The sequence below is a fragment of the Dipodomys ordii genome, unplaced genomic scaffold (genome assembly GCF_000151885.1).
Source record: "Dipodomys ordii isolate 6190 unplaced genomic scaffold, Dord_2.0 Scaffold1, whole genome shotgun sequence".
Taxonomy (NCBI): domain Eukaryota; kingdom Metazoa; phylum Chordata; class Mammalia; order Rodentia; family Heteromyidae; genus Dipodomys; species Dipodomys ordii.
In genome coordinates this window covers 62092562-62118836 of record NW_012267217.1, presented here as the reverse complement: position 1 = coordinate 62118836, position 26275 = coordinate 62092562, and the positions used below count along the sequence as shown (strand labels likewise).

The 26275-nt window shown below is 37.4% G+C and overlaps 2 protein-coding genes across 2 annotated transcripts in view; one reads left to right on the top strand and one right to left on the bottom strand.

Annotated features, from left to right (window-relative positions):
* Psmd1 (proteasome (prosome, macropain) 26S subunit, non-ATPase, 1) overlaps positions 1-26275 on the bottom strand; it is a 100204-nt gene that overhangs the window by 39769 nt on the left and 34160 nt on the right. The window lies entirely within an intron of this gene.
* Positions 3848-20356, top strand: Htr2b (5-hydroxytryptamine (serotonin) receptor 2B, G protein-coupled). Its single transcript, XM_013010593.1, has 3 exons — positions 3848-4242; positions 14414-14614; positions 19459-20356. Exons 1-3 carry the CDS (start codon positions 3894-3896, stop codon positions 20349-20351), a joined length of 1443 nt encoding a protein of 480 aa, XP_012866047.1. The 5' UTR covers positions 3848-3893; the 3' UTR covers positions 20352-20356.

Genomic DNA, 26275 nt, shown 5'->3' with positions numbered 1-26275 from the left:
TGTGTGTGTGTGTGTGTGTGTGTGTGTGTGTGTGTTGTGTGAATACTAAAAAGAGACTTGGGCCAGGCGCCTGTGGCTCATGCCTGTAATCCTACTACTCAGGAGGCTGAGATCTGAGGATCACGGTTCAAAGCAGCCCGGGCAGGAAAGACTGTGAGACTCCTATCTCCAATAAACCACTATAAAACCAGAAGTGGTGCTGTAGCTCAAGTGGTAGAGTGCTCGCCTTGAGCTGAGGGACAGCGCCCAAGCCAAGTTCAAGCCCCACGACCGACAAAAAAAAAAAAGAGAGAGACTTGGAATGGGGACTTACAGATAGATTCCTTTCTACTGAAAGTACATGGGGTTTCAGAAAACAGGTTTAATTATTTGCTGACAACAGATTCATCTACCCTTTTACATACTTATTTTGTTTCCTTTCTGATTCTTAGCTATGCTTCTAGTAACTTGAGATTACCAAATAAGCAGTTGTGGTAACTAGTTATGTTCTATAGCCATTAAACTGATTTTTTTTTTTTTTTTTTTGGTCAGTCGTGGGACTTGAACTATGGGCCTGGGCACTGTCCCTGCGTTCTTCAGCTCAAGGTGAGTGCTCTACCACTTGAGCCACAGTGGCACTTCCGGTTTTCTAGTGGTTTATTGGAGATATGAGTCTCATGGACTTTCCTGCCTGGGCTGGCTTTGAACTGTTATCCTCAGATCTCAGCCTCCTGAGTAGCTAGGATTATAGGCATGAGCCACCAGCACCCAGCTCCATTAAACTGAATTTAAAATGCAAAAATAGACTTACTACTTTTTACTCACCCCATAACCAAGAAGCCTGGGATAGGGGGACAGAGCTGGAACAAGACAGATTCAAGAGCCTTTATTTTTAATTATTGTAAAACAAAAAGCAATTTTAGGACCCTTTGTCAAAGAACTGACCAACAAAAAAAATAACAATAAATTAATCAAAGTACCATTTAAACTATTTTTTGTATAATGAAAGGGAATGGAATAAATACAAATGAAAGAGTTAAAGCTGGCAAGGCATTGTTATAATCATTACCATAAATGGTTTGCATTTTAATGTACTCAATGGTTATTAAGCATTTTTAATCTATAAACACAAATACGTGAAGGCTTATTTCACACAAGACTGGATATAATGGTTTTGCTATTTGTAATCTGAGATCATTAAAAAAAAAATTCCCAACCAGCTTGTGTAAGCACAGAAGTCAAATAGTGATTCAGGGGGGAAAAAAAGCAGTATTTAAAAATACTTTCTTATTCCTAAATAGAAACCCTGGCATACCAGAGTCTATCTGATTGCTTAGTAATATATATTTTCAACTAGAATTCTGAATATTTTTCTAAATATAGCATTCTAAGTTTTAAAAGAGCAAATACTACACTGGGTGCTGGTGGCTATAATCCTAGCATTCAGGAGGCTGAGATCTGCGGACTGAGGTTCCAAACCAATCCAGACAGCAAAGCTTATGGACACTACGTCCAACTAAATACCAAAGTTTAAAAAAAAAAAAGGCAAAAAAAGCCCAAAGTGCAGTTATAATTCAATGGTAGAGCACTAGCCCTGAGTAACAAAAGCTCAGAGGAAGTGCCTAGACCCTGAGTTCAAGCCCCAAGATAAGCACGAGAGAAAGAGAGGAAAGAAGGAAGGATGGAAGGAAGGAAGGAAGGAAGGAAGGAAGGAAGGAAGGAGGAAAGAAGGAAGGATGGAAGGAAGGAAGGAAGGAAGGAAGGAAGGAAGGAAGGAAGGAAGGAAGGGAGGAAGGAAGGAAGGGAGGAAGGAAGGAAGGGAGGAAGGAAGGAAGGGAGGGAGGGAGGGAGGGAAAAGAAAGAAAGTGGAGGGGGGAGGAAGGGAGGGAGGGAAGGAGGGAGGGAGGGAAGGAGGGAGGGAGGAAGGGATCGAGGAAGACAAAACAAAACAATGAAGTTCTCAGTAGAACTGAAATGAAATGAATATTTTCCAGTAACTTTCAACACAAGCTAAAGATCATAAATTTCAAATAGCAAAAGAGCACAAATGCCATTAGTGATCTAGAAGAAACATGGAGAATGCTAACATTCTCATATTAAGCTAGTTTTATAGTTTAGAGAAAATAGCCTGTTAAGATTTATACATCAATTTTCCGAAATAAGTAAGAAGTATATTTTCATCCCAGATTATACACTTTCCTCAATGTAAAATCTACGAAAAAAGCTGTGAACCTAGCCCCAAACTCAGAAGCTGTTTAAAAATGAGCAGGGACAAAGTTAGTGCCAAAACCTGCGTATACATGTATAATTCACATATTTTTGTGCTCTTCTATAGAAGGTTGTGACCACGGCATATTAACTATACCCCACAGCAAAGGCACAAGGCTGGGTAAGAACCTTGTTTCACTGCTAGAAAGTAGAACTGTGAAAATCACTGCATGGCTAACAGGGCAGAATGTTCACAAAAGCTCCAAAAATTTCTAGATTATATCTTTTTTCCCCCCTCAAGCAGGAAAAACAGCCCACGCTTAATCTAAAACGAAACTAACATAAGCTAAAATAACAGTTTATTACAGTCCGACATATAAAAGAGCTCGTAAGAACAGAACTTGAATAACGGTCATGAGCTGGTGTAATACACTTAACCGGTGGTTTTATGAATCGTAATGAGTGCTGCTATGATCTAAAAATGATGTATCAAAGAGGAAATAGCCTCCCTGGCATGCTTGCAGCTATACAACACACTTGTTTCACTGCTTGCAAGCGCCAGTGCTGGATGCGGATGCTCAGAGTAAGTCAATGGAGGAGGATTTCGGTGAGAGCAGCAAGTGGAGCCACTGAATAAATCCAAGGACAACTTGCTTGGAAGAGGAAAGCCACAAGCAAATGAGAGGTAAGTGTCGAACGGACATACAGGGAACTATATAAATGGTTTGTGGTTTTGCTTTTTAATCTTGAAGAATTCTGCTTACAAAATCTTTTATTTCTATGTAGTAGTTTAGAATTTACAAATGTTAAGAGCAGATTTTTTAAAATATGAGATCTGTAAATTTAATTAAAAAAATGGCTTATTCTTCCTTTTAGCCTCCTTTACTTCCCAATGAAACCAGAAATGGTAAGGGAAAAAATAGTACTCAAACAAAAAAAGAATTAATTCAAATTTAGCATATTTGGTAGCTAAAATTTTCAAAATACTTTTTGAAACATGCTATGACAAATGAAATTACTAAAAGCAATTATTTAGCTCCTAGTAATATCTATTTTTATGTTCTCTCAAACTGAAGGGGTTCAAAAATGCATTACCAAAATGGCATTTAAATTAACTGGGGAGACTTAGTGTCTTTCTAGGTTAGACCAAGTGTATACACAAAGTTCTAGTCAGAACTATTGAATGCTTTGTTGGTTTTTTTTTTTCTATTCTTCTGTACATTTTCTAAAGTAAAGACAAAATAAGAATCAGTAAACATTTAGTATCTTATAATCACTGAAAAGTCAACATATCTCCTCTTTCATTAACTGTGGGAATTGGCTGCATTGTCACAAATGCACATTGGAGCTACTATGAAGGGCTAGTGTTTTCAGTATTTTTGGAAAATAATGCAATTTACGTATCTGTACCTAGGGGGAACTCTGCCATTCAAATCAAACCAGATAAACTACAGCAAGAGACTGAACATTCTGAAACTCTGGCTTCTAGAAAATACCAAAACTTGAAGTTCTTACCTACAAACACAAAGAGATGTGTGTACGCTCTTCATCTTAGAGAATGTTAAATTTTTTTTAAAGAAAGCAAGTCAATTCTGGTTTCGTGTGTTTGGCTTAAGGACGATGCCTTCAAAAAGCAGATGACCAACCTATCTACTGACTATGCTAAGCACTGTCTGCAATTGGATTGAATTACAGAAAAACAGAAAATGGCAATCTCTTCCAGAATGTCGGAACAGAGCACAATTCCTGAGCATGTTTTTCAGAGTATATTTGATCACTTGATTTCTTCTAACCAGTCTGGATTACAGACGGATTCAATGCCAGAGGAAATGAAAGCGCTTGGTGAGGAACAGGGAAAAAAACTGAACTGGGCGGCTCTTCTGATCCTGCTGGTGATAATTCCAACAGTGGGCGGGAACACCCTGGTCATCATGGCTGTTTCACTGGAGAAAAAGCTGCAGTACGCTACCAACTACTTTCTGATGTCCTTGGCGGTGGCTGACTTACTGGTTGGATTGTTTGTGATGCCGATTGCCCTCTTGACAATAATGTTTGGTAAGTATTTCCCTTTCTTTTGCCACCAAACCATAAATTAAACTATTAGTGAACACCATTGGTGAACTGGATCCCATTTGATTTTTATATTCTTTGGAATAAAAGATGGATTGGAACTGAAGATACAGCAGGTAAAAGTTCTGCATTTTTCATCATTTTCTATGGTTGATAATTTAAAAGACAAAAAAAATAACACTGGGAACAATTTTACTCTCTTCAATCACCTAATAAAATTGAACAGGCCATTTAAGTTAGCAATATTCATAAATTCTGCCTGCTTTACCTAAAATTCAAAACCTTAAATTTTCTATCTTCCCAACTCCATTCCTCTTAAGAAAGCAATCAATAACTAGGTCAATTGTGGAACAGGTATGTACTGGGTTAATTACTAATAATTAGGTCTTTGAGTCACCAAATAATTACTAAATCCTTTGATTACTTAACTCCAATTTAAGTTTGGTATTATTCTTGTTACACTCTTTGCAATTTTTGTATTTTTTTTTTTTTTTTTTTTTTTGGGTCCGGTCATGGGGCCTGAACTCTGGGCCTGGGCACTGTCCCTCAGCTCTTCAGCTTAAGGCTAGCACTCTACCACTTGAGCCACAGCGCCACTTCCGGCTTTTTTCTTTTTGCTTATGTGGTGCTGAGGAATCGAACCCAGGGCCTCTGGCATGCAAGGCATGCGCTCTACCACTGAGCCACCTTCCCAGCCCCCAATTTTTGTATTTTGAAATGGAACACAAACTTTCCATGTGTGGTGTTAAAAGCAAGTTTAGATGCTAAAGGAGATGGACTGGCTTAGTGTCCTAAGAGATGATGCATCTATTTCATTATTTTTTTATGGCTGGCCATATGTGTTCTTGATAGCCCTCTTAGAAAAAAGTGGACCAAAACCCTAGTTATTGTAATAATAAAAAAAGTAGTTTGAGGGCTGGAAATGTGGCTTAGTGGTAGAGTACATGTCGAGCATGCATGAAGCCCTGGGTTCAATTCCTCAGTACCACATAAACAGAAAAGGCTGGAAGCCGGGTGCCTGTGGCTCATGCCTATAATCCTAGCTACTCAGGAGGCTGAGATCTGAGGATCACAGTTCAAAGCCAGCCTGGGCAGTAAAGTCCATGAGACTCTTATCTCCAATAATCCACTAGAAAATGGAAGTGTCGTTGTAGTTCAAGCAGTAGAGCACTCACCTTAAACTGAAGAGTGCAGAGACAGTGCCCAAGCCCAGAGTTCAAGTCCCACGACCAACAAAAAAGAAAAAAGAAAAGAAAAGAAAAGGCTGGAAGTGGCTCTGTGGCTCAAGTGGTAGAATGCGAGCCTTGAGCAAAAGCAGCTCAGGACAGTGCTCAGGCTCTGAGTTCAAGACTCAGGACTGGCAAAAAAAAAAGTAGTTTGATATTGAAATAATGATATTAATACAGACATAGCTTCTAAATTATTCATATCATCTCTAGTTATAAAATTTAGATAAACACAAAACAAATGGTATTGATGAATTATGAGGGCTCCTATCTCAAAGTCAGCATTAAAAGGATATTTAACTTAACATTTGGTACAAATTGATATTCCATTCATAAAACATTTAAGAAAAAGGATGATCTGTAGCAATATGGTTTCTAAGAATTATACTTATGGTGAGAATAAACACTAGGTTACAGGAGTAAAATTTATTTTAAAGTAAAGAAAATTGTTATTCCAACTATTTTTTTTTTTTTTTGGTCTGGTCGTGGGGCCTGAACTCTGGGCCTGGGCGCTGTCCCTCAGCTCTTCAGCTCAAGGCTAGCACTCTACCACTTGAGCCACAGCACCACTTCTGGCTTTTTCCCCCCTTGTTTACGTGGTGCTGAGGAATCGAACCCAGAGCCTCATGCATGTAAGGCAAGTGTTCTACCACTGAGCCACCTTCCCAGCCCCCAACTATTTTTATAATAATAGAAATATACCTGAAACTAAGTACTGGTTCTTCCAGATAAAATATAAAGATGAAGGGTTTAAACCTTCTATAATAAATCAACGTTTACCCAGGCTTCAAGTAAATTAAGAAAATTCTGTGACAGGTCAAGCCAAAAATAAACAAGGCTCTCAGCTTTAATCAGATGTTCTAGTCATTAGTATTGTCTTTATCTATGACAGTTCCTCTTAAAAATTTGTAATCCTCTGAATAGTTTAATGCAATGTATAACCATGGAAATATTCTAATGGGGAATTTAAGTAACTTAATTCTGAAAAGTTTAAAAGAAATAAAGTAAAGATTATGTAGTGGTATGTGGGTACTTGTAAAAACCCATACGTCACCAACAGTAATATACAAGGTATACAGAAAATGTTAAAGTGCTTATTTCATACTATTACAAAATTCAACTAATATGCTATGATGAATAACTGAGTGAGTAATGCAGAAGTAGATTTTAACTTTGAAATCCTGAGTCCATAAATACCAAATACCTACCAAATACCATGGTAGATACTTAAATTATCAACTAAATGCTAAGATTAGAATCCTAAACCGGGGTGGGGGCTCACGCCTGTAATCCTAGCTACTCAGGAGGCTGAGATCTGAAGATCACGGTTCAAAGCCAGCCTGGGCAGGAAAAGACAGGAAAGTTCGTGAGACTCTTATCTCCAATAAACCGCTAGAAAACCAGAAGTGGTGCTGTGGCTCAAGTGGTAGAGCACTCTCCTTGAGCTGAAGAGCACAAGGACAGCGCCCAAGCCCAGAGTTCAAGCCCCAAGACAAAAAAAAAAAAAAAAAGAATCCTAGAAAGACAAAGTTCTATAGTACTAACGGGAGGTTCAAAATAAAGTTAAAGAACAAAGATAATCCTATGTATTCTAACAGCTAAAAAAAAATGTTTATCCCTAGAATTGTTGTCCAAATTATTCTCAGAAGTTGGCAGAAAACCAAAATTTTAACATAAAGTAATTGGAATGTTTTAGTTGTATCTTGAATGCATCCTTTCAAATATCTTTTATAAATTCTTGCAAAATCCTCAAAACTTTTTATTATCAGTAATCATACCATACAATGAAGTTAAACTAACGTGGGGCCTTAACCACTACTTAAAACACATTTCATTCATTACTTAAAACATAATTCTATTTCTATATGAAAAAGTATGAGGAAATGCATGTTTCCCTCTGAAAGCATCAGAGAACATATTCATAAACTGTAAACTATGTATACTACAAATAGCAATCCGACTTCACATGGTAAGATCCTTTTATGGTCTTTTGTCACATGATGATAAATACTAAGACTTCTAAATTTACAAGAATTTCTCCTATCTTTAAATGGCAGATATAGTCTTTGTATATCTCTCTCTAAACATAGGGATAGCCTTCAGAACTCCCAAAGCCTACAAATGAGATTAACTATCATATGGGTGATGTTAACTATCTCAGAGACATTCAATAAAAGCAACTCAAAACTTTCTATCAGCTAGTATTTTACTAAAATTAAATGTGGAGGGGGAGGGGGAAAGAAGTAAGCAAGCAGTTAAAAAACCAGGTTCTCATGCCCTTACATTGAGGGATATTTTATTCAGTTGTTCATCTGTTTATTATCTAATATGTCTAATATCTAATTATGATAATCAGACACACTATCTTCAAGTAAGTTGTGTGTGCTAGTTCAACTTTTCTGCCACCTTTCCCTCTCTGGGAGCACTGGACTTTTTTTTGTTTTTTATTATTTTTTAAACTGTCCTGGTGTGCAACTGCTAAAATCCATCACACTTCAGCAGCTTATAACATAGAACCGGATAGTCCCTCTAATAGAAATATTGAAGCAGGTGGGAGGGAAAAAAGCAATATTTGAGTAGGACAAAAACAATACATAAAATTTTGATATAAAAGATATAGTGTTCATATTAAGAACGTCTCTTGTTATGTAATTGGTTAAAACATAAATAAAGAAAATATGGCATTTGGTCATCTATTACTTATATCCCTATCTCATGATATGTATGTTGAAACAGTTTTCTGTGGAAAATAGTATGTGAAATGGCTAAAAGCTGGGCTCTTGAACCAAATTTCAATCCTGGGCTGGCGGAGACAAACATTTAATAGCTCAAATGGGTATAATACATCCATCTTAAACTGTACAAGAGATTGTCAGGCAGAGCCCAGTACATTACACATATTAATAATTGGTGGGTATTATTGCAGTGTGCAAACTGAACATGATTTAGTTGAGATGTAAGTCTGACCAGAAATGTATAACAAGTAAACGAAAAAGCCAAGCGATGCATTTATACAGTGAAATGCTGCTGTATCCAATTCTGAAATGGGAGAGCAAGGCAATGAAAAGCATTTCCTTTTAGAAAGTAGAAACTTAAAAAAAACCAATAAACAATTTTCATTAAATATTAATTGCTAAACCATTTAAACATTATCCTATTAGAGACAACTATCCCCATAGTGTCTCATAGAACAACAAAATAAATCAGAAACTATAACAATTTATTTTTTTTGGGGGGGGTCCGGTTGTTGGTCCTGAACTCTGGGCCTGGGTACTGTCCTTCAGCTCTTCAGCTCAAGGGTAGCAATCTACCACTTGAGCCACAGCGCCACTTCTGGCTTTTTTTTTTCTTTTTGCTTATGTGGTGCTGAGGAATAGAACCCAGGGCCTCATGCATGCAAGGCAAGCACTCTACCACTGAGCCACCTTCCCAGCCCCTTATAACAATTTAAGCACTGAACCAAGTCCTTTCAAAAATTCTCCTTGAAAATAAAGAGGCACTGGGATTTCTCAGATTAAAAAAAAAAATGTCCATTTGGCCAGGTATGGTAGCTACCTGGGATGCTGAGATCAGGAAAACTATGGCTCAAGGATAGCCTAGGCAAAAGGTTCACAAGACTTCATTTCAACCAAAAAAACTAGCATGGTGGTACATTCCTGTCATTTGTTACAGCGTGGATAATAGGATTACAAAGAATGTGGTCCAGGTTAGCCTGGGGTCTTAAAAAGACCCTATCATACAACAAAACAAAACAAGCTGGAAGCATGGCTCAAGTGGTAGAGTACACTGTAGCAAGTACAAGGCCCAGTACTGCCATCAAAATAAGAAAAGGAAAAAAAAGTATTTGAAAACAATGCCTTTTTAAACATAAAAGGTGTTTAGGACTTGTCCTGCTCCAATATAAACTATGCACCTCTGTGAACCCTGTATACACAGCTTTCTCGGAGTTACCTTTTAATGTGCTAGTCCTGGGGCTTACACTCAGGGCCTGAGCACATTCCCTGAGCTTTTGTGCTCAAGGCTAGTGCTCTACCTCTTGAGCTATAGCTCTACTTCTGGCTTTATGGTGGTTAATTGGAGATAAGAGTTTCAAGGTCATTCCCACCCAGGTTGGCCCCATACCATGATCCTCCATTCTAAGCCTCTTGAGCAGTTTGGATAATAGATGTGAGCCATCAGCACCTGGCCTTTTGGAATGGATTTTAAGGAAGTTTTTCAAGTCCTCAACTGGGAAGTTATATTAGGCTCTTGGCTTACAGACTAATTCTAATTATTTTCTGAACAAATGATGTAACTTGGCTTTCCAAAATAAAAGCCTGGGAAGTGGCACTATGGTGACAGAGCACTAGCCTGGAGTAAGAAGGCTCAGGGACAGCGTCCAGGCTCTGAATTCAAGTCCCAAAAGCAACTAAAAACAAACAAACAAAAAAAGGCAAAAATAAAAGCCTAGCTAAAGAGTAGATTTCAGTTCAAGATTAGGCAAAATATAGAGTCTGGTATTTACAAAAAATTACTTTTGAATGAAAAAGAAAGCAAACATCATTCTCCAACAAAAACCCAAGCAGAGCCCAAAAGAAATACAAATGATTGTTTCCATGTCATAATAAATAGTAGTCAAAATTCAATTTTAATAAAAGACATTTTCATGAAAAATTTAATTCAAAAGTAAACAGAGAAAAATATGTTCACCTCTCATTCCCTGCCCCTTGCAGTATAGCTTTTAGTTCAACCAGATGGACTGCATTCTTGCTATAATACACAGCAAGACAAATATACTTTATACTGATGAGCTGGATTGCTTCTGAGTAGCACTGTTCTTAAGGTTAGGTTAGCTGACTAGTTTCTATCAAGTAACAGTAAGGACAACTCACCTTTATGCCTTTTCTATGCCATACATTATTCTTAATACATATGAATTATTTTATTAAATTTCTTGACCCTTAGAAACACTGTATGGCAGTGCTCTAAGAGAGGTATTACTGGCCCGTTTTATAGATGACACAGAACAGAGGAATAACTAAACTCTTTAAGATCACAGAGTAAGTGGCAGAGATATGCTGGGAACCTCGAACTCTAGAATTCATACTCTCAACCTCTATTGTTTCCTCACACATATATGAGAAACCCTACCAGCCAAAAATCATATTTGGCATATAGAGCCAATGTTTATATGGTAACTCCATCTAACGAGAGATATAAAATCGCTTTTGCAAGGACAGGACCGAATTCTTTTTTTTTTTCCCAGTTAACTTTATTTCCTATTAAGTGGTAAGAACACTAGGTGTCAAGTACTTTTACAATCCTTGAGTTGACTGAGGAAGGTACCAGACCTACACTTATGCCTATAAAGTAGAACTTCGGGAACTAGAAACTTGTATGACCAAATAACAATTCTACCACACCTTACGTATGTTGATATTTAAAGTGTAGCTATCATTTTGAATAACAAAAAAATTGTGCTATGGAATTTGTGGGCAACGTGACTCATTGGTAGAGTGTTTGCCTAGCATTTGTGAGAAACTAAGTTCTATCCACAGCCTTTTTTTTTGGGTCCGGTCATGGGGCCTGAACTCTGGGCCTGGGCACTGTCCCTCAGCTCTTCAGCTCAAGGCTAGCGCTCTACCACTTGAGCCACAGCGCCACTTCCGGCTTTTTTCTTTTTGCTTATGTGGTGCTGAGGAATCGAACCCAGGGCCTCAGGCATGCAAGGCAAGCGCTCTACCACTGAGCCACCTTCCCAGCCCCTATCTATGCCTTCTTTTTGTGAGAAAACAAATCCAATAATTTAGATATGTTCTCCTTTCTCTCTTAGTTTTTATGAGGGGCAGAATAGTAGCATTTACTCCACATTCCTGATAACTTATTTCCCTGAAACAACTCAATACATTCTTAAAAGTCTTCTACTGTTGCTATAAAGGTGATGTACAGAAGGATTACATTTCATAAGTCAGGTGAGTATATTTTTTTGTACAGTGTCATCCTGTCATCCCTCCCCTCCTTCCCATATTTACTCACAAGTTATATAGTTCACTTTCTTTCTTTCTTTTTTGGTCCGGTTGTGGGGCCTGGGCACTGTCCCTCAGCTCTTCAGCTCAAGGCTAGCGCTCTACAACTTGAGTCACAGCACCACTTCTGGCTTTTTTCTTTTTGCTTATGTGGTGCTGAGCAATCGAACCCAGGGTCTCAGGCATGCAAGGCAAGCACTTTACCACTGAGCCACCTTCCCAGCCCCAATAGTTCACTTTCTTGATATATATATATTTTTTAATTTTTTTGGGGGGGTCAGTCGTGGGGCTTGAACTCTGGGCCTGGGCACTGTCCCTCAGCTCTTCAGCTCAAGGCGAGCACTCTACCACTTGAGCCACAGTGCCACTTCCGGTTTTCTAGTGGTTTCCTGGTTATGAGTCTCACGGACTTTCCTGCCCCTTTGAACTGTGATCCTCAGATCTCAGCCTCCCGAGTAGCTAGGATGACAGGCTTGAGCCACCAGTGCCTGGCACTTGATGCTTTTTTAAAAAAATTTAAGTCTATAGCTATTTCACTTTATTACTTCAAGTTTTAGATTATGTCCAAGTGATCTGGGACACCGGTTGGATATAACACATTATAACAAATAAACATAATTATAAACTTTCAGACAAACTAAAACTTGTAAGAAAAGTAACTGTGAAAGTTTAGAATAGCTAAACTGTCATAACCTATCAACTTAACACCATACCAATATTCAGTTACTCTATAAACGGAAGCTTTTCTGTTTATGCCTACCAAATACTAACTTGAAAACAGTTTAAGAATTAAAATATAGGAACCAGGAATAGTCCATTTATAAAAATGTCAAGAACTATTTTTACTTAGTCTAACTCACAAATTACCTGAACTTATTACATTAGGCAATTTTAGAAGCCTTTTATTCACACTATCCTGCTTTTGTTTTTATAGTGCTAGCATTGCTGGCATGTACCACATCCTACCCCTTTTGTTTTATGGAAGGCTCCCACAGGTTGTATAGCCTTATTAGTTTCTCGGGTATCTTATGAAATTAGGAATCTTAAAGATCTGTGCTAGTCTTAGTAATCCTTCTCCTCTCACTCTTTCTTAATGTATTCTGTCAGGAAGCAGGGCTTACAAGGCTTCATAGACTCAATCAAATCAGTGCTGGAAAGCTTTCCAGCTTAGCCCACATTTAGGAACATACAGGTCAGATAGTAAAATTCCAAAGACACACACTTTTTGTATGAATTCTCTTGTAACTTCCTGTTCCTGGCTACAAGATTTATGACCAGAATTTTCCAGACTTTAATTTTCAAAACCATAATCCATGATTAGAATAGCTAAATAGCCAGGAGTTATTAGCACATCATTTTAAAAGATGCTAGAGAGAGCATGCACTTATACAACAACGTATACTTGCCTTTTGAAATCCTTAGTATTATCAGTATCCTTATCTTTTTCTTTTCCTTCTTTTTTTTGCCAGAGCTTGAACTCTCATTCAGCCTTTTCTGCTTATTACTGACACTCTACGACTTGAGCCAAAACCTCAGTCTCCCATTTTGCTGGTTAACTGGAGATAGAGTCCTGAGAATTTTTCTGCCCAGGCTGGTTTTGAATCTCAGTCCTTATATCTCAGCTTCTTGTATAGCTAGGATTACAGCCGGCATTCCTCTGGTCTTTCTCTGAATACAGATCAAAATCAGTGTACAGCCTGAGGCTATTTCCCTGAAACCCTATTAGACTCCTGAAAATACTATATTTAGGACCATCTAAAAAATCTTTTCCTAGAAGCTCATTAAATATAAACAGTTCACAGCTAGTTGTTATTCTACAATGGTTATCTTGGTTTTCCTTCAATTCCATCAGTCACTTTGGACAGGTCACAGTGAGATATATTTGCAAAGGCAAGTGCAGAAAAAAACACAGTTTAAATTATATCAGTGGACATACAACAATCAAACCATAAAATTGACTGAGTTAATCTCGTATGCATGGTATATCTTTTGGTAATATGGATTTTAACTGAAATATTCCAGGGGAATTCTAAAATAAAGTTTAGTTGTTTTAGAAGTGGAAACATATATGTAGTGGGAATATACAGTGTATAATTTATTAAATCCAAAAGGATATGGACACTTGTGGAAGTAAATTTATTGAAAAACTCTGTAAAAATCATCACATCCAAATCTAAATTTGAACAACTATTTCTAAAATACGACAGAAATAGTTATTAGAGTAGTTATTAGAGTTAAATAACTTATTACTCTACCCAAGATGCTGACTGCATCTCTAGTTCTTAGAGTGAATGATGGAATGTAAGAGGATAACAATGCATTTCCTTCAGAATAACCTTAAACCATTCCTATAATCTCTATTCAAGAACTATTTGTCAAAAGATAAACAATCACTACACTCAATTATTTTAACCAAACAAGAGTTTGCTCTAAATTAGAATCATACTGGAAGTTATTGCTATTAGTGAGCCTAACTAGAGCCTCATGGACATGTGCATTCTAATACACTTTATGATATATGCTTCTTCCTCCATATGGTAAAATGTCCTATTTTCATACAATTATCAAATTAAAAATAAATTTTATTTGAATAGTAAAGTTAGGTTCCAATTATAACATTGCCTAAATTTTTAAAAGGTAAACAAAAGGAACCACAAAATAGCAAAGGTCAAATAGTATTGAAAACACTATACTGCTCACTGAGAAAATGTCTTTAAAAAGTATCATGCTCTGGAATACCATATTGATATTATTGTTTCCAGGACCTGACGTTAAATATTGTCTTATAGAGATGACATAAAACTTCAGATGAATAAATGAAAAAGGTTATAAAAATATGTATTATTGTTCCTTTTTTGTTTTTAAAGCTTAAATTGAAGTCTGTCATTCTGCTAGAGGAACTGTGTTTATTTTTCTCTCTTTCAGAGGCTATGTGGCCCCTTCCACTTGTTCTGTGTCCGGCCTGGTTATTTCTTGATGTTCTCTTTTCAACTGCATCCATCATGCACCTCTGCGCCATTTCAGTGGATCGTTATATCGCCATCAAAAAGCCAATCCAGGCCAATCAATATAACTCCCGAGCTACTGCATTCATCAAGATTACAGTGGTGTGGTTAATTTCAATAGGTATGTGGGGAATGCCAGGCTGTGGGTAGAGTGCATAGCCTTTAGTTCCTTTTGACTAGGAGACTGCCAGTTATGGTAGTGCAGGAAACTCTTCAGAATGAAATAGTAAGACTAATATACTAGTACGATGTCACAGAAAGCTTCTACACCATTCTATCAGTAATAACTGAAAAGAAATAATAAGGTTAAGTCCTTAGAACCAACTTCAGTGTTTATTATACTATCATCCCACTTTAATTTTGATATGCAAAAAAGCTAAGAGAAAAAAGTCATCATATTTATCAATAGAAAATTAAGGCCTAGCTAGCTTGATGAGTCCCATAGTTACATGAACATAACAAAAAGAGATGTATCTTCATCTGTGCTAAAAAAATAAATAAAAAGGAAAAGACAAAGAAAAAAAAGCACCCAATAAACCAAAACATTTTGTAAGTATTTCTCAAAGATCATAAATTTGCCTAGGAAGCCAATTTTCCTATTATTAATATATACATATTAAATAAAAGCTGTCAAAAGTCTTAAATGTTCAAATGTTTAGATGCAGAGAATGTATTAAACTGATGTTCAGAAATGACTTATAGAAATAAATTACCATTCTTCCAAATTGTTTTATTCCCTATTCTCATTTTAATCCTCAAAGATAGTAGCTATCAATCACACCTTTACATAAAGTATAGTTTACATTGCTCAAAGCTCTTACAAGTTAATGTCAGAAAGTCAAATTACTTATCAATACAACAAATACAATGATCTGATTGCAAATTCACATCTTCCTAGTTTAAAAAAATGAAGGGGAAAAAAATTAAGAAATTTAAAATGTTAAAGGAAAGATAGTATTTCTCCAAAATCAGAGTAAGAACATGGTAAAAAAAAAAAATAGCAAGAAAACACAGAAATTCACCTTTATGTTCCTAAAATGCTACTAACAGCCAAACTTCTTTTGAAAAATTCGGAGGTAAAAGCAAGGAATGCTGCTACTTTTCATGAGAAAAAAAAAAAAAAAACTAGGGTTAAGAAAAAGTCTTTTCAGAATGAAGAGGTTCATAGCATTGAAAGACCAGTTTAACAGGCAGAGGCTAACTGATAGTACCAAACAGTACCTTCCTCACCCCAAGACACAATGAAGATGGGAGATAATGGAGATAATCAAATTTGAAGTAGATGAAGAAAATCTAGTCATTCACTCCAAATGACTGCTCTGCCTAGTTCCTATTAGGCAAGCTCAGTACCAGCTATGGTATAGGCTCAGCTCACACAAATCCATTTCATTTGTAAGTAAGAATAAAGAAATGCTAAAGAGTAACTCAAATGGATGAGACCCTGAGTTCAGCCCCTGAACCACTAATAAAAGAAAAAAGGAATCTAGAGGTCACAAGTAATTGGCATAAGGACTCATATAGCTTTTTTGCACCAAAGCAAAGGGCAATGACATTTTTTTACTTTATCATTTTATTTTGTAGAACCAATCACAATTTAGTACTTTTGAAAAGCAAAATGCAGATGACAGTTCTGTGAAGTATGAAGGAGAGTTTTTACTTACTTTCTTTTTGAATTTAGTTAGTTATTCTAGCACTGTGCTTTAACATCCCTCCCAAACTTCATGTGTTGGAAGCTTAAGCAACAAGGTTGAGAGGTGGGACTTAGAGGCGATGAGGTCATGAGGGCTGTGCGCTAATGGGTTAAAGTTGTCACTGATGGAGTGGGTTCATCCTTATAAACGAAGAATTAAGATACGGCCCCTGGATCTTGGACTTCCTAGCCTTCATAACCATAAGCCAATTGAATTAGTTCATTATTAACTACCCACGTGATAACTGTGTTATAGCAGCATACAATGGGTTAAAACACCTAGATAATACTTCGATCATAGTTAAATATATGTTTTAAAAGCAGAGATTAAGGCTGAAAGTAACAGTGAAAACTCAAAACTTACTACAAACAAAGTAGATAGCCTTAATAAGTATGTCCTTAGAGCCCAGTACCGTGGCTCATGCCTGTAATCCTAGCTACTCAGGAGGCTGAGATCTGAGGATCGCAGTTCAAAGCCAGCTGGGGCAGGAAACTCTGTGAGATTCTTATCTCCAATAAACCACTTGGAAAACCCGAAGTGTCTCAGTGGCTCAAGTGGTAGAGCACTAGCCTTGAGCTGAAGAGCTGATAGACAGTGCCCAGGCCCAGAGTTCAAGGCCCATGACTGACAAAAATAAATAAATAAATAAATAAATAGGTTAATTAATAACATCCTTAGATTATGAAAACAAAGGACAGATAGACCAATGGTCAGTTAAAGAGAACACTCCATCACTGCAGTGTAACAAGACAAAAAGGGAAAGATCAGAGTCCATGCCTTCTGATACAGGATCATATCTAGTGGATTGAGTTAGGTGGTTCAAGAATGCAAATAATAGGGCTGGGAAGGTGGCTCAGTGGTAGAGTGCTTGCCTTGCATGCATGAGGCCTTTCAATTCCTCAACACCACATAAACAGAAAAGCCAGAAATGGTGCTGTGATTCAAGTGGTAGAGGGCTAGCCTTGAGCTGAAGAGTTGAGGGAGGGACAGCGCCCAGGCCCAGAGTTCAAGCCCCAGAACCGACCAAAAAAAAAAGCAAATAATAGCTGGATGCTGGTGGCTCACACCTGTAATTCTAGCTACTCAGGAGGCTGAGATATGAGGATTGTGGTTTGAAGCCAGGCCAGGCAGAGAAGTCCCCATGAGACTTTTAATCTCCAATTAACCACTCAAAAAACTGAAGTAGAACTGTGGCTCAAAGTCGTAGAGCATCAGCTTGAGCTAAAGAGCTGAGGGACAGTGCCAAGGCCAAGTTCAAGTCCCCCAACTGACAAAAAAAAAAGCAAATAATAATCAGAGGACAAAATACTGAAGAGTCCGGAAGATCATCAATGGGATGAAGTCATGAAGGCGAAGGCAGTGGCACTGCCAAGTACTGCGGGAGGCAGAATAGTAGAATGGTGACGTGGAAATCACAGGGTAGAGTAGGGATCAGTAAACTTTTTATATAAAGGGCAAGAAAGCAAGTACTTTAGGCTTGCAGAGTCTATGGTTTCTATCACAGCTACCCAACTCTGCTGTAGAACAAAAGCACTCATACAAATAGATGATTAAAAAAAAATCTCTGTGGCTATGTTCCAGGAAAGCTTTCACAAAAACACAGTGTGAACAGTATTTGGCCTTTAAGCTGTAGCATGCTGCCAAGTATACAGAATATTCTTTCTGGTGGTAAAGATGAGAAAGTAAAAGAGTAATGGCATACACTTTAAATAGTTTGAGGAAAATGCTTTTGTCAAGGGCACTTGAGCCACCATACACAGGCTCTGCAGACAATGAAGAACTTTTGTACTCATAAACCAACACAAAAAAAAGATCAGTTAAGATGTTTTTAATGATATCTGCTATTTTAAAGGTGAAATATTCAATATAATTCTTGTCATTAATTTTTCGAATAAGCAACTTGACTAACATATTTACCTACATCACAATAAAGTATTATAAATTGACATTTAACTCCTATTAAAGGACTTCTAATCTTAGAAATAATTTGTACAATTCATATACTCTCAAATTACTAAGTAGCATTTAATAAAAATGAAGTTGGGTGCCAATGGCTCACACCTGTAATTCTAACTACTAAGGAGGCTGAGATCTGAGGATCATGGTTCAAAGCCAGCCCAGGAAAGAAAGTCCGTGAAACTCTTTTTTTGGGGGGGTCTGCTTGTGGGGCCTGAACTCTGGGCCTGGGTGCTGATCCTCACCTCTTCAGCTCAAGGCGAGCGCTCTACCACTTGAGGCACAGCACCATTTTCGGCTTTTTTTCTTTTTGCTTATATGGTGCTGAGGAATCGAACCCAAGGCCTCATGCATGCAAGGCAAGCGCTCTACCGCTGAGCCAACTTCCCAGCCCCTGTGAAACTCTAATCTCCAATAAATCATCAGAAGTAGAGCACTAACCTTGAGCTGAAGAGCCGAGGGACAGCGCCCAGCTGTAAATAAAAATGAGTGCTTTATAGATTAGGGATATGGCTCAACAGCAGAATGCTTACCTCACATGCACAACAGAGTTGCAGGATGGGTTTGGTCCATTCCCCTTCCCTAAAGGTTATTTTTTTCCTAAAAAAGTCAGAAGGTTGCCTGCCCGTGGCTCACACCTGTAATCCTAACTATTCAAGAGTCTGAGATCTGAGGATGGCAGTTCAAAATCAGCCCACATAGGAAAGTCCATGACATTTATTCCAATTAAATCACCAGAAAACTGGAAGTAGTGCTGCAGCTCAAAGTGGTAAGAATGGTAACCTTGAGTAAAAAAGCTCAGGGACAGCACCAGCCCTGAGTGTAAGCCCCACGACCAACTCCCCACCCCCGGAAAAAAAAAAATCAGAAGGAAAAGATTAAAAGACATTCACAAACGAAACTGCATCTCAAAGATAATAAATCAGATTGTTTTAGAACAGACAAAGATACCCTTCTCTCACTGACATATACCTTTAGAGAAACATCCACTGTAAACTTGAAATCACTAACCAATCTCTGTTTAAAAAACAGCAGATTTTGCTCACCTAGGTTCTCTTTGCCAAAGGCTCCACTGATCAATGTCTCCACAGACTCGATGCTGTGGGTCTCAGGAATTACAACTATTAGTCAGTATAAAGTTATCAGGTCTGGAAGTGGTGCTGTGGTTCAAGCGGTAAACTTGAGCTGGAGAGCGCAGGGGACAGCACCCAAGCCCAGAGTTCAAGCCCCACGACCAACCAAAAAAAAAGGTCCAGGTAAAAATCTGAACAAAAGTAGAGGTTATAATAATGACACTACCTTGTTTCCTCTTCCTTAGGCATTGCTATTCCAGTACCTATTAAAGGACTAGAAACTGATATTCTGAACCCCAACAACATCACCTGTGAACTGACCAAGGAACGTTTTGGAAATTTCATGCTCTTTGGCTCTCTGGCTGCCTTCTTTACACCTCTCACCATCATGATTATCACCTACTTTCTCACTATCCAGGCCTTACAGAAGAAAGCCTATGTGGCCAAAAGCAAGCCACCTCAATGTCTAACATGGCTGAATGTGTCCACTGTTTTCCAAACGGAGGAAACACCTTGCTCATCACCTGAAAAGGTAGCAATGATAGATTGTTCTCGAAAAGACAAAACTCTGCCCAACTCAAGTGATGAAACACTTATGCGAAGAATGTCTTCTGTTGGAAGAAAGTCAGCACAAACAATTTCCAATGAACAGAGAGCCTCAAAGGTCCTTGGAATTGTGTTTTTCCTCTTTTTACTTATGTGGTGCCCCTTTTTTATTACAAATATAACGTTAGCGGTGTGTGATTCCTGCAACCAGGCTACTCTCAAGAAGCTCCTGGAGATATTTGTGTGGATAGGCTATGTTTCCTCGGGGGTGAATCCTTTGGTCTACACCCTGTTTAACAAGACATTTCGGAGTGCATTTGGCCGATATATCACTTGCAATTACCGGGCCACGAAGTCAGTAAGAACTCTCAGAAAATGCTCCAGTAAGATCCACTTTCGAAATCCAAGGGGAGAGAACTCTAAATTTTTCATGAAATGTGGAATTCGAAATGGGGTTAGTCCTGCCATGTACCAGAGCCCAATGAGGCTCCGAAACTCAACCATTCAGTCTTCATCAATCATTCTACTTGATACACTTCTCCTCACTGAAAATGAAGGTGAAAAAACTGAGGAGCAAGTCAGTTATGTATAGCAGAATATGCATAATGATTAAGGTGATGAACAGGACGTAAGAATTATGTAAAGAACTGTATGCATGTCGTACATCAAATCAACTCCTTAAATGAAGAGATATGTGTTATAATTGGCCAATTTTCTTTATCTGGACAAGGCAACTCATGAAAAATATAATCTTTTGTGGTTACAAACAAAAGCAACACAAGTTTCTGTCAAAACGTTAGGGCTTTTAAATGAAATAAAATTACATTAAATCAATAATTTTCAGCCATAAAAGATGCTATAAAATTTTATGCAAAGTTGTGCTAAGAGTGAAATGAAGTCAAACAAATAAGCATTAGCCTTGTTTTCAAGGTTTCAAAAACCTTGTAAGACAGGTGAACAATGTACAGCGTTGAAACTCATTTGATGCCTGATGGGACAGACACAGCACTCTTTTCATAGGCTGTTATAAGCCATCTGTTCTGATAGCTTTGTATGGCCCGAAAATTATGTTTTAAATAGCCAAATGGCCCTTGTCAGAGAAAAATGGCTCTGACCCCTGACATAAGTGACAGGAATGAGAGTGAAAACTAAATGCACACAAAATGGTCACAAGAGTGCTTGCAATGTTCCCATTTAGTCCAGTGTAGTTATAACTTCCCTTCAATCAGGAAGGGTGGAAGGGAAAGGCAGAAGAATAATCAGATGCCACACAAAGTAACAGGATGTAATGGCTAAAACCAGGTACCCTAACCACTAGAGGTAGGGGAGAGAGGTAGAAGAGGAGGAGGAAAAAAATCCCTCTTGGGTACTTAAACCACATTATGTACTTAAAAGGTACTAAGTGAATGTGCTCAAACTGGAAGTATAGGATCTCAATCTCGGAACCTAAAGAGTAAGTGGTGTCACAAACTAATCACAGCTACTTATGTTTACCCAGAGTCGGCTGAACTTCAGGCAAAAAATTTTCTCTCACAATTTCATTTTGTACTGTTAGATCTGGGAATGAGACCAACCTATGCCACTTACAGGATAGCTGATTTAATTTAGAAATGACATAGTTTGTTTTTGTGTTTTCTCAGTCTATATTTTATGCAGTTCTTATAAGGATTAGATGAATACATAGTAGGCAATCAGTAAATGGCAGCCAATTCGTGTGTGTGTGCGCACGCGCGTGCACACGCCCGCGCCAGTCCAAGGCTTACTTAAACAAAAAAGCTCACGTTTTTGGTTAAAGCTCTGCCACTTGAGCCACCCCACCACTTTTGGCTTTTTCTGAGAAGTTGATTGGAGATAAGAGTCTCACATTATCTTCAGATCTCAAGTCTCCTGAATACCTAGAATTATAGGCATGAATTACCAGTACCTGGCTCCAATCTGTACACTTTTATTTTTCTTCATCTCTAAAAGAAGTATAAGATCATCTCTAAATCTTTTCCAATTTTTACCCCTTAAAGAAATATTATTATGGAAAAGGAACTCAGAAATATCCCTTAGCAAGCCAGGCTAAAGGAAAGTCCTGAGGAAGAAAAAGGAAAAGTGGGAGAAGAGGGAAGAAAGGAAAGACCCCTAGAAGTAGTAAGCACACAAACAACTCATTGCCTCTAACTTGATCTGACTATCCTGCTATGGGCTAGGAAACTTATTAGCAAAGTCAGAAAGCAGTTCACAGGAGACATCTGCTGCTGAAACAGGGAATTTAGTTATGTATAAGCTAGGAAGACAGAAATGAATTCTGATAATCAGAAACACAACAGTATTGCCAAGCTCATCAACTTCCTATGTAGCAGGATATACCTCCCAGATGTGATATATAAAGCCACTGACAAGAGAAACAATGCATAGTTGGAAAGGAAGACAAAAATATGAGCCTGTAATCCTAGCTACTCAGGGGCTGAGATCTGTGAACCATACTCCATAGCCAGCCCAAGCCGGAAACTAACCACTAGAAAACTGGAAATGGCGCCTTGAGCTGAAGAGTGCAAGGAAAGCACCCAGGCCCCGAATTCAAGCCCCATGACTGACAAAAAAAAAGACAAATACGAGTAGAATCTTCACACATAGCAACAATTGCTAAGGCACATTTGGAAGACTATATAGTTACGAAAACTTAGTTTTCCAATAAAAGTTGAAAATCAACCAAATAACAGCAACAATAAAAAATCTAAAAAAAATAAAACCAATCCCTTCACTCTAAATGGTAATAACAAACCATTTTTGTTTTATTTGAAACTATTTTATTTTGTTTTTCAACTGTGTCTAGACTCTAGCAAAAGTAGGGAAAGGTAAAGTGTTACACCTTAGCTAGATGATGATAGAAGGAAAACAGGATTATTTAACTTTTACTTGACTTCCACCTTTCCTCTGAACAGAATAATTTTTATACCAGAAAGATGGAAAAATGATCAAAATAAAAACAGGGTGAGAAACTGTTCACCTTAAATGTCAATCTCAAAGCTAAATCAATTGCCTCTACAAAATAAGAATATATTTATGCAATTGTAATAGGATCAAATACAGAAACAGTGATGGTAAATTCTGCCTGAGACATAGTTAAATATCCCTGATAAGCTGCAAAAATGTGTAAAAATTTATCATAGGACTAATTAGACATAAGTACACAGAAGTTACCATTAGTTCTTTTTCCTTAAAATAAAAACCAAAACCTGTTCAAACAAAACTTGTTTTATTTTCACCTAATACTTAATACTGTACTTTTTCAAGAGTACCAAAAACCTAATAGATTCATATTTTTCATTATTTAACTTTCTGTAAAGCACTGATTCATTGTTCAATGTATAGTCTTTTTAAAATAATAGGAAATAGGGGAAGGGAAAAAATAAATCCTTTAAATAGGGATACAGGTGGACCCATTGCAACAATGAGATGTACAACTCGTTATGTAGAAAACGAACTTTACAACTTTGGTGGGGGGGCGGGAGGAGTGTTGGGTAGGGGGGGCGAAGGGAGGATGGGAAGGGATGGGAAGAGGAAACAAAGGAGGAGGCTACAATGCTTGATAAGAAACGTACTCATTATCTTGCCCATGTAATTGTAACACCTCTGTACAGTATTTTCACAATTTAAAAAAAAACAGGAAATTCCTCAAGAGTGAAAAAAAGCTTTTTCTGTTCTGTAATGCTAATTTACATTTCAAATCTTAGTTTACTTGGTTAAAATTGTTAAACAATAATTTAAAAAAGTAACTATACAGCTAATTATGCTCCTCTTATCTAGTGATTTTTAAATATTTGTTTTTCTTTTATTATTAAGAAAAGTTTTCAAGGGATATATTATATAATTTATATAAATATTAATTTATTAGATATGTAAATATTTTAGACTAATGACTTGTAAATAAATTTTTAAAAATGAAGTAAAAAAACATATTTAAGGATGTAATTATGGAACTCTACTGGCAAATTTTATAAAAGAACCAGAAAATGGCAACGGTACAAAAAACCTAAGTACAGGCAGGGCTTGGTAGGGGATACAGGCAATCCCAGCTGCTGGCAAGGTGATAACTGGGAAGATAGTGATTCTAGGCCAGCCAGCATATAAAGTTAGTGAGATCCCATCTTAACAAATAAGCCAGGTAGGATGTTTCACACCTATAATCCTAGCTATACAGGATTTAGTGAAGTGTCTCTAGTTGTCTATGTGAGTAGGTAGACAAAATGATAGTCAGAGGATGATACAGTGAAGAAAACTAGTATTTGCCTGAATAACTTCACTGAAGAAATTGTTCTAAGGAAAGACCTATTAGCTTACTACATCATATAAAGCTCTTTTTGGTCTATTCTTTTTCTTGTTATTGTTTGATAGCTGGTGTTTGATCTCAGGGCTTTGCCAAACATGCTCTTTACCACTACACTCCATCCCTGCATACCCCAACTATTTTGCTCTGTTCTCAATATATTTATCCACAATAGGAAGAAAATGCTTTATTACTTGAAACAAATGGGCCACAATTTATTGTGGTTATTATAAAGGTATTAACTAGTTATGAAGTTATTAACTAATTTACTTTTGTATGGACTTTAGTATGGGTCATGCTTAACCCGCAATGATTCATACTCTGTCTATTGTAATGTCTTCCTTTCCTAATAAACTTGGCTGTTACTTTCACTATATTAGCGGCTACCTAAATTCTTCTTGTGGCAGATACAAGCATACAGGTAGATTAGCTGCTCCAACAGCTACCAGGCTTTTGCATTGAAATGTAGACTGTGGGTTTTGGTTTTGTTTTTTTTTTTTTTTTTGGTCTATTGTGGGGCTTGAACTCTGGTCCCTCAGCTCTTCAGCTCAAGGTGAGTGCTCTATCACTCTAACACAGTGCCACTTCTGGTTTTCTGAGTGGTTTATTGGAGATAAAGCCTCACAGCTTTCTTGACCAGGCTGGCTTTGAACTCTGATCCTCAGATCTCAGCCTCCTTAGTAGCTAGGATTACAGGATGAGCCACCAGTGCCTGGCAGAAATGGAGAATGTGTTTATGTGAAAGTAAAACTTTTCCAGCTAGTCCTACAGTCTTGCAAACATCAGGCACCACTATGAAGTCACTTGGTGACCATCTTGAAATTCAGGAAGGACAGTACCGCTTTGAGGCATCTTTGACTTACTGTAACAAGGACTCCCTAAGCAATTCTGAGGAAACATACTGTCAGACCAGCAGATACCACCTCTAAACCTACCTGGGCCTTGTTAACTGTGTTAACTGTGCATATCTTTCTCACTCTAATCATCCCAATTAAACCTAAGGCAAATAAATGTCTGAACCACTCAAGACAAATGAAGATATACTGAAGTGCTGTCTCCCTGAGTTTGCAATTTAATAAATAAACAAATACATATGTATATGCAGAATTATACAACAGTTCACAACAAATTTTCACTCCTAGGGAACCTGGAGTAGAAATCTCTTTTAGAGATTGTAAGGACTTGACTTATCTAATATAAACTTTAGGAACTGGTTTTATTATATGATCTCATCACAAATAATATGTACAACGGTGGCCAAATAGTGCTAAATAATCTGCCTTCATTGTATTTTAACTTTTAACATCTTAACTGAAGGAAGCACTGGTATTTGACATTTGGCTAAATTGTTAGCACTAAGAACTCTGAAGAAATTCTACATTTACCACTAACACCACCACACTTACATAGTGTTGACTAGTGTCAGGCAGTGTTCTAAAGTCATTAGAAGAGAAAAAATATTCTCTAATTCTCTAATGTTATTATTATACACATTTTACAGATGAGAAAACAGAAGCTCAAATAGGCTAAGTAACTTGTCCACAGTCACTCAGCTAGAAAGAGGTGAAGTGAAAGGCAACCAGGCAGATTAGATTAGAGCACGCCTTCTTAACCACAACTGCACTATAGTGCCAGGAAGGAGCATCTGAACAACTGCAAGCCAAAATAAGCTTTATTAATCTTCAAGATTTTGTGTTTTTTTCCTTCAGGCAAAGCTTATTACCTTTTAATTTCATTAAAGAGCCTTTGGAATTAAAAAACTGTTGTAACACATATCATAAGTGAATACTGATATACACAAGAGGATAAGTAATGGAGGTGTTATTTGGAATTTAAAAAGTAAGCAGGATACTATGAAAAATGGATAGAAATAATTGTTTTACTTCTCAAATAGCTTCTTAAACCCAAGACATTGTTCTTTTTTAGATAAACAGATCATACTGTTAATGTTTCTTGCAAGTAATCTACATACAGCCCACAGATATTTAGTTGTTTAGGTGACTAGACAAAAAAAAAAAAAGGAAGAGCAGAATCGGAAGTTAGAAATTATTGCCTGAAATCGTTTAGATAGGGATACAGGTCATTGGGGAGCTCTATGTGGAGTCTTTTGAGATGCCCCTCAGTAGATGAATGGATCAAGAAAATGTGGTATATATACACAATGGAATTCTATGCCTCCATCAGAAAGAATGACATTGCCC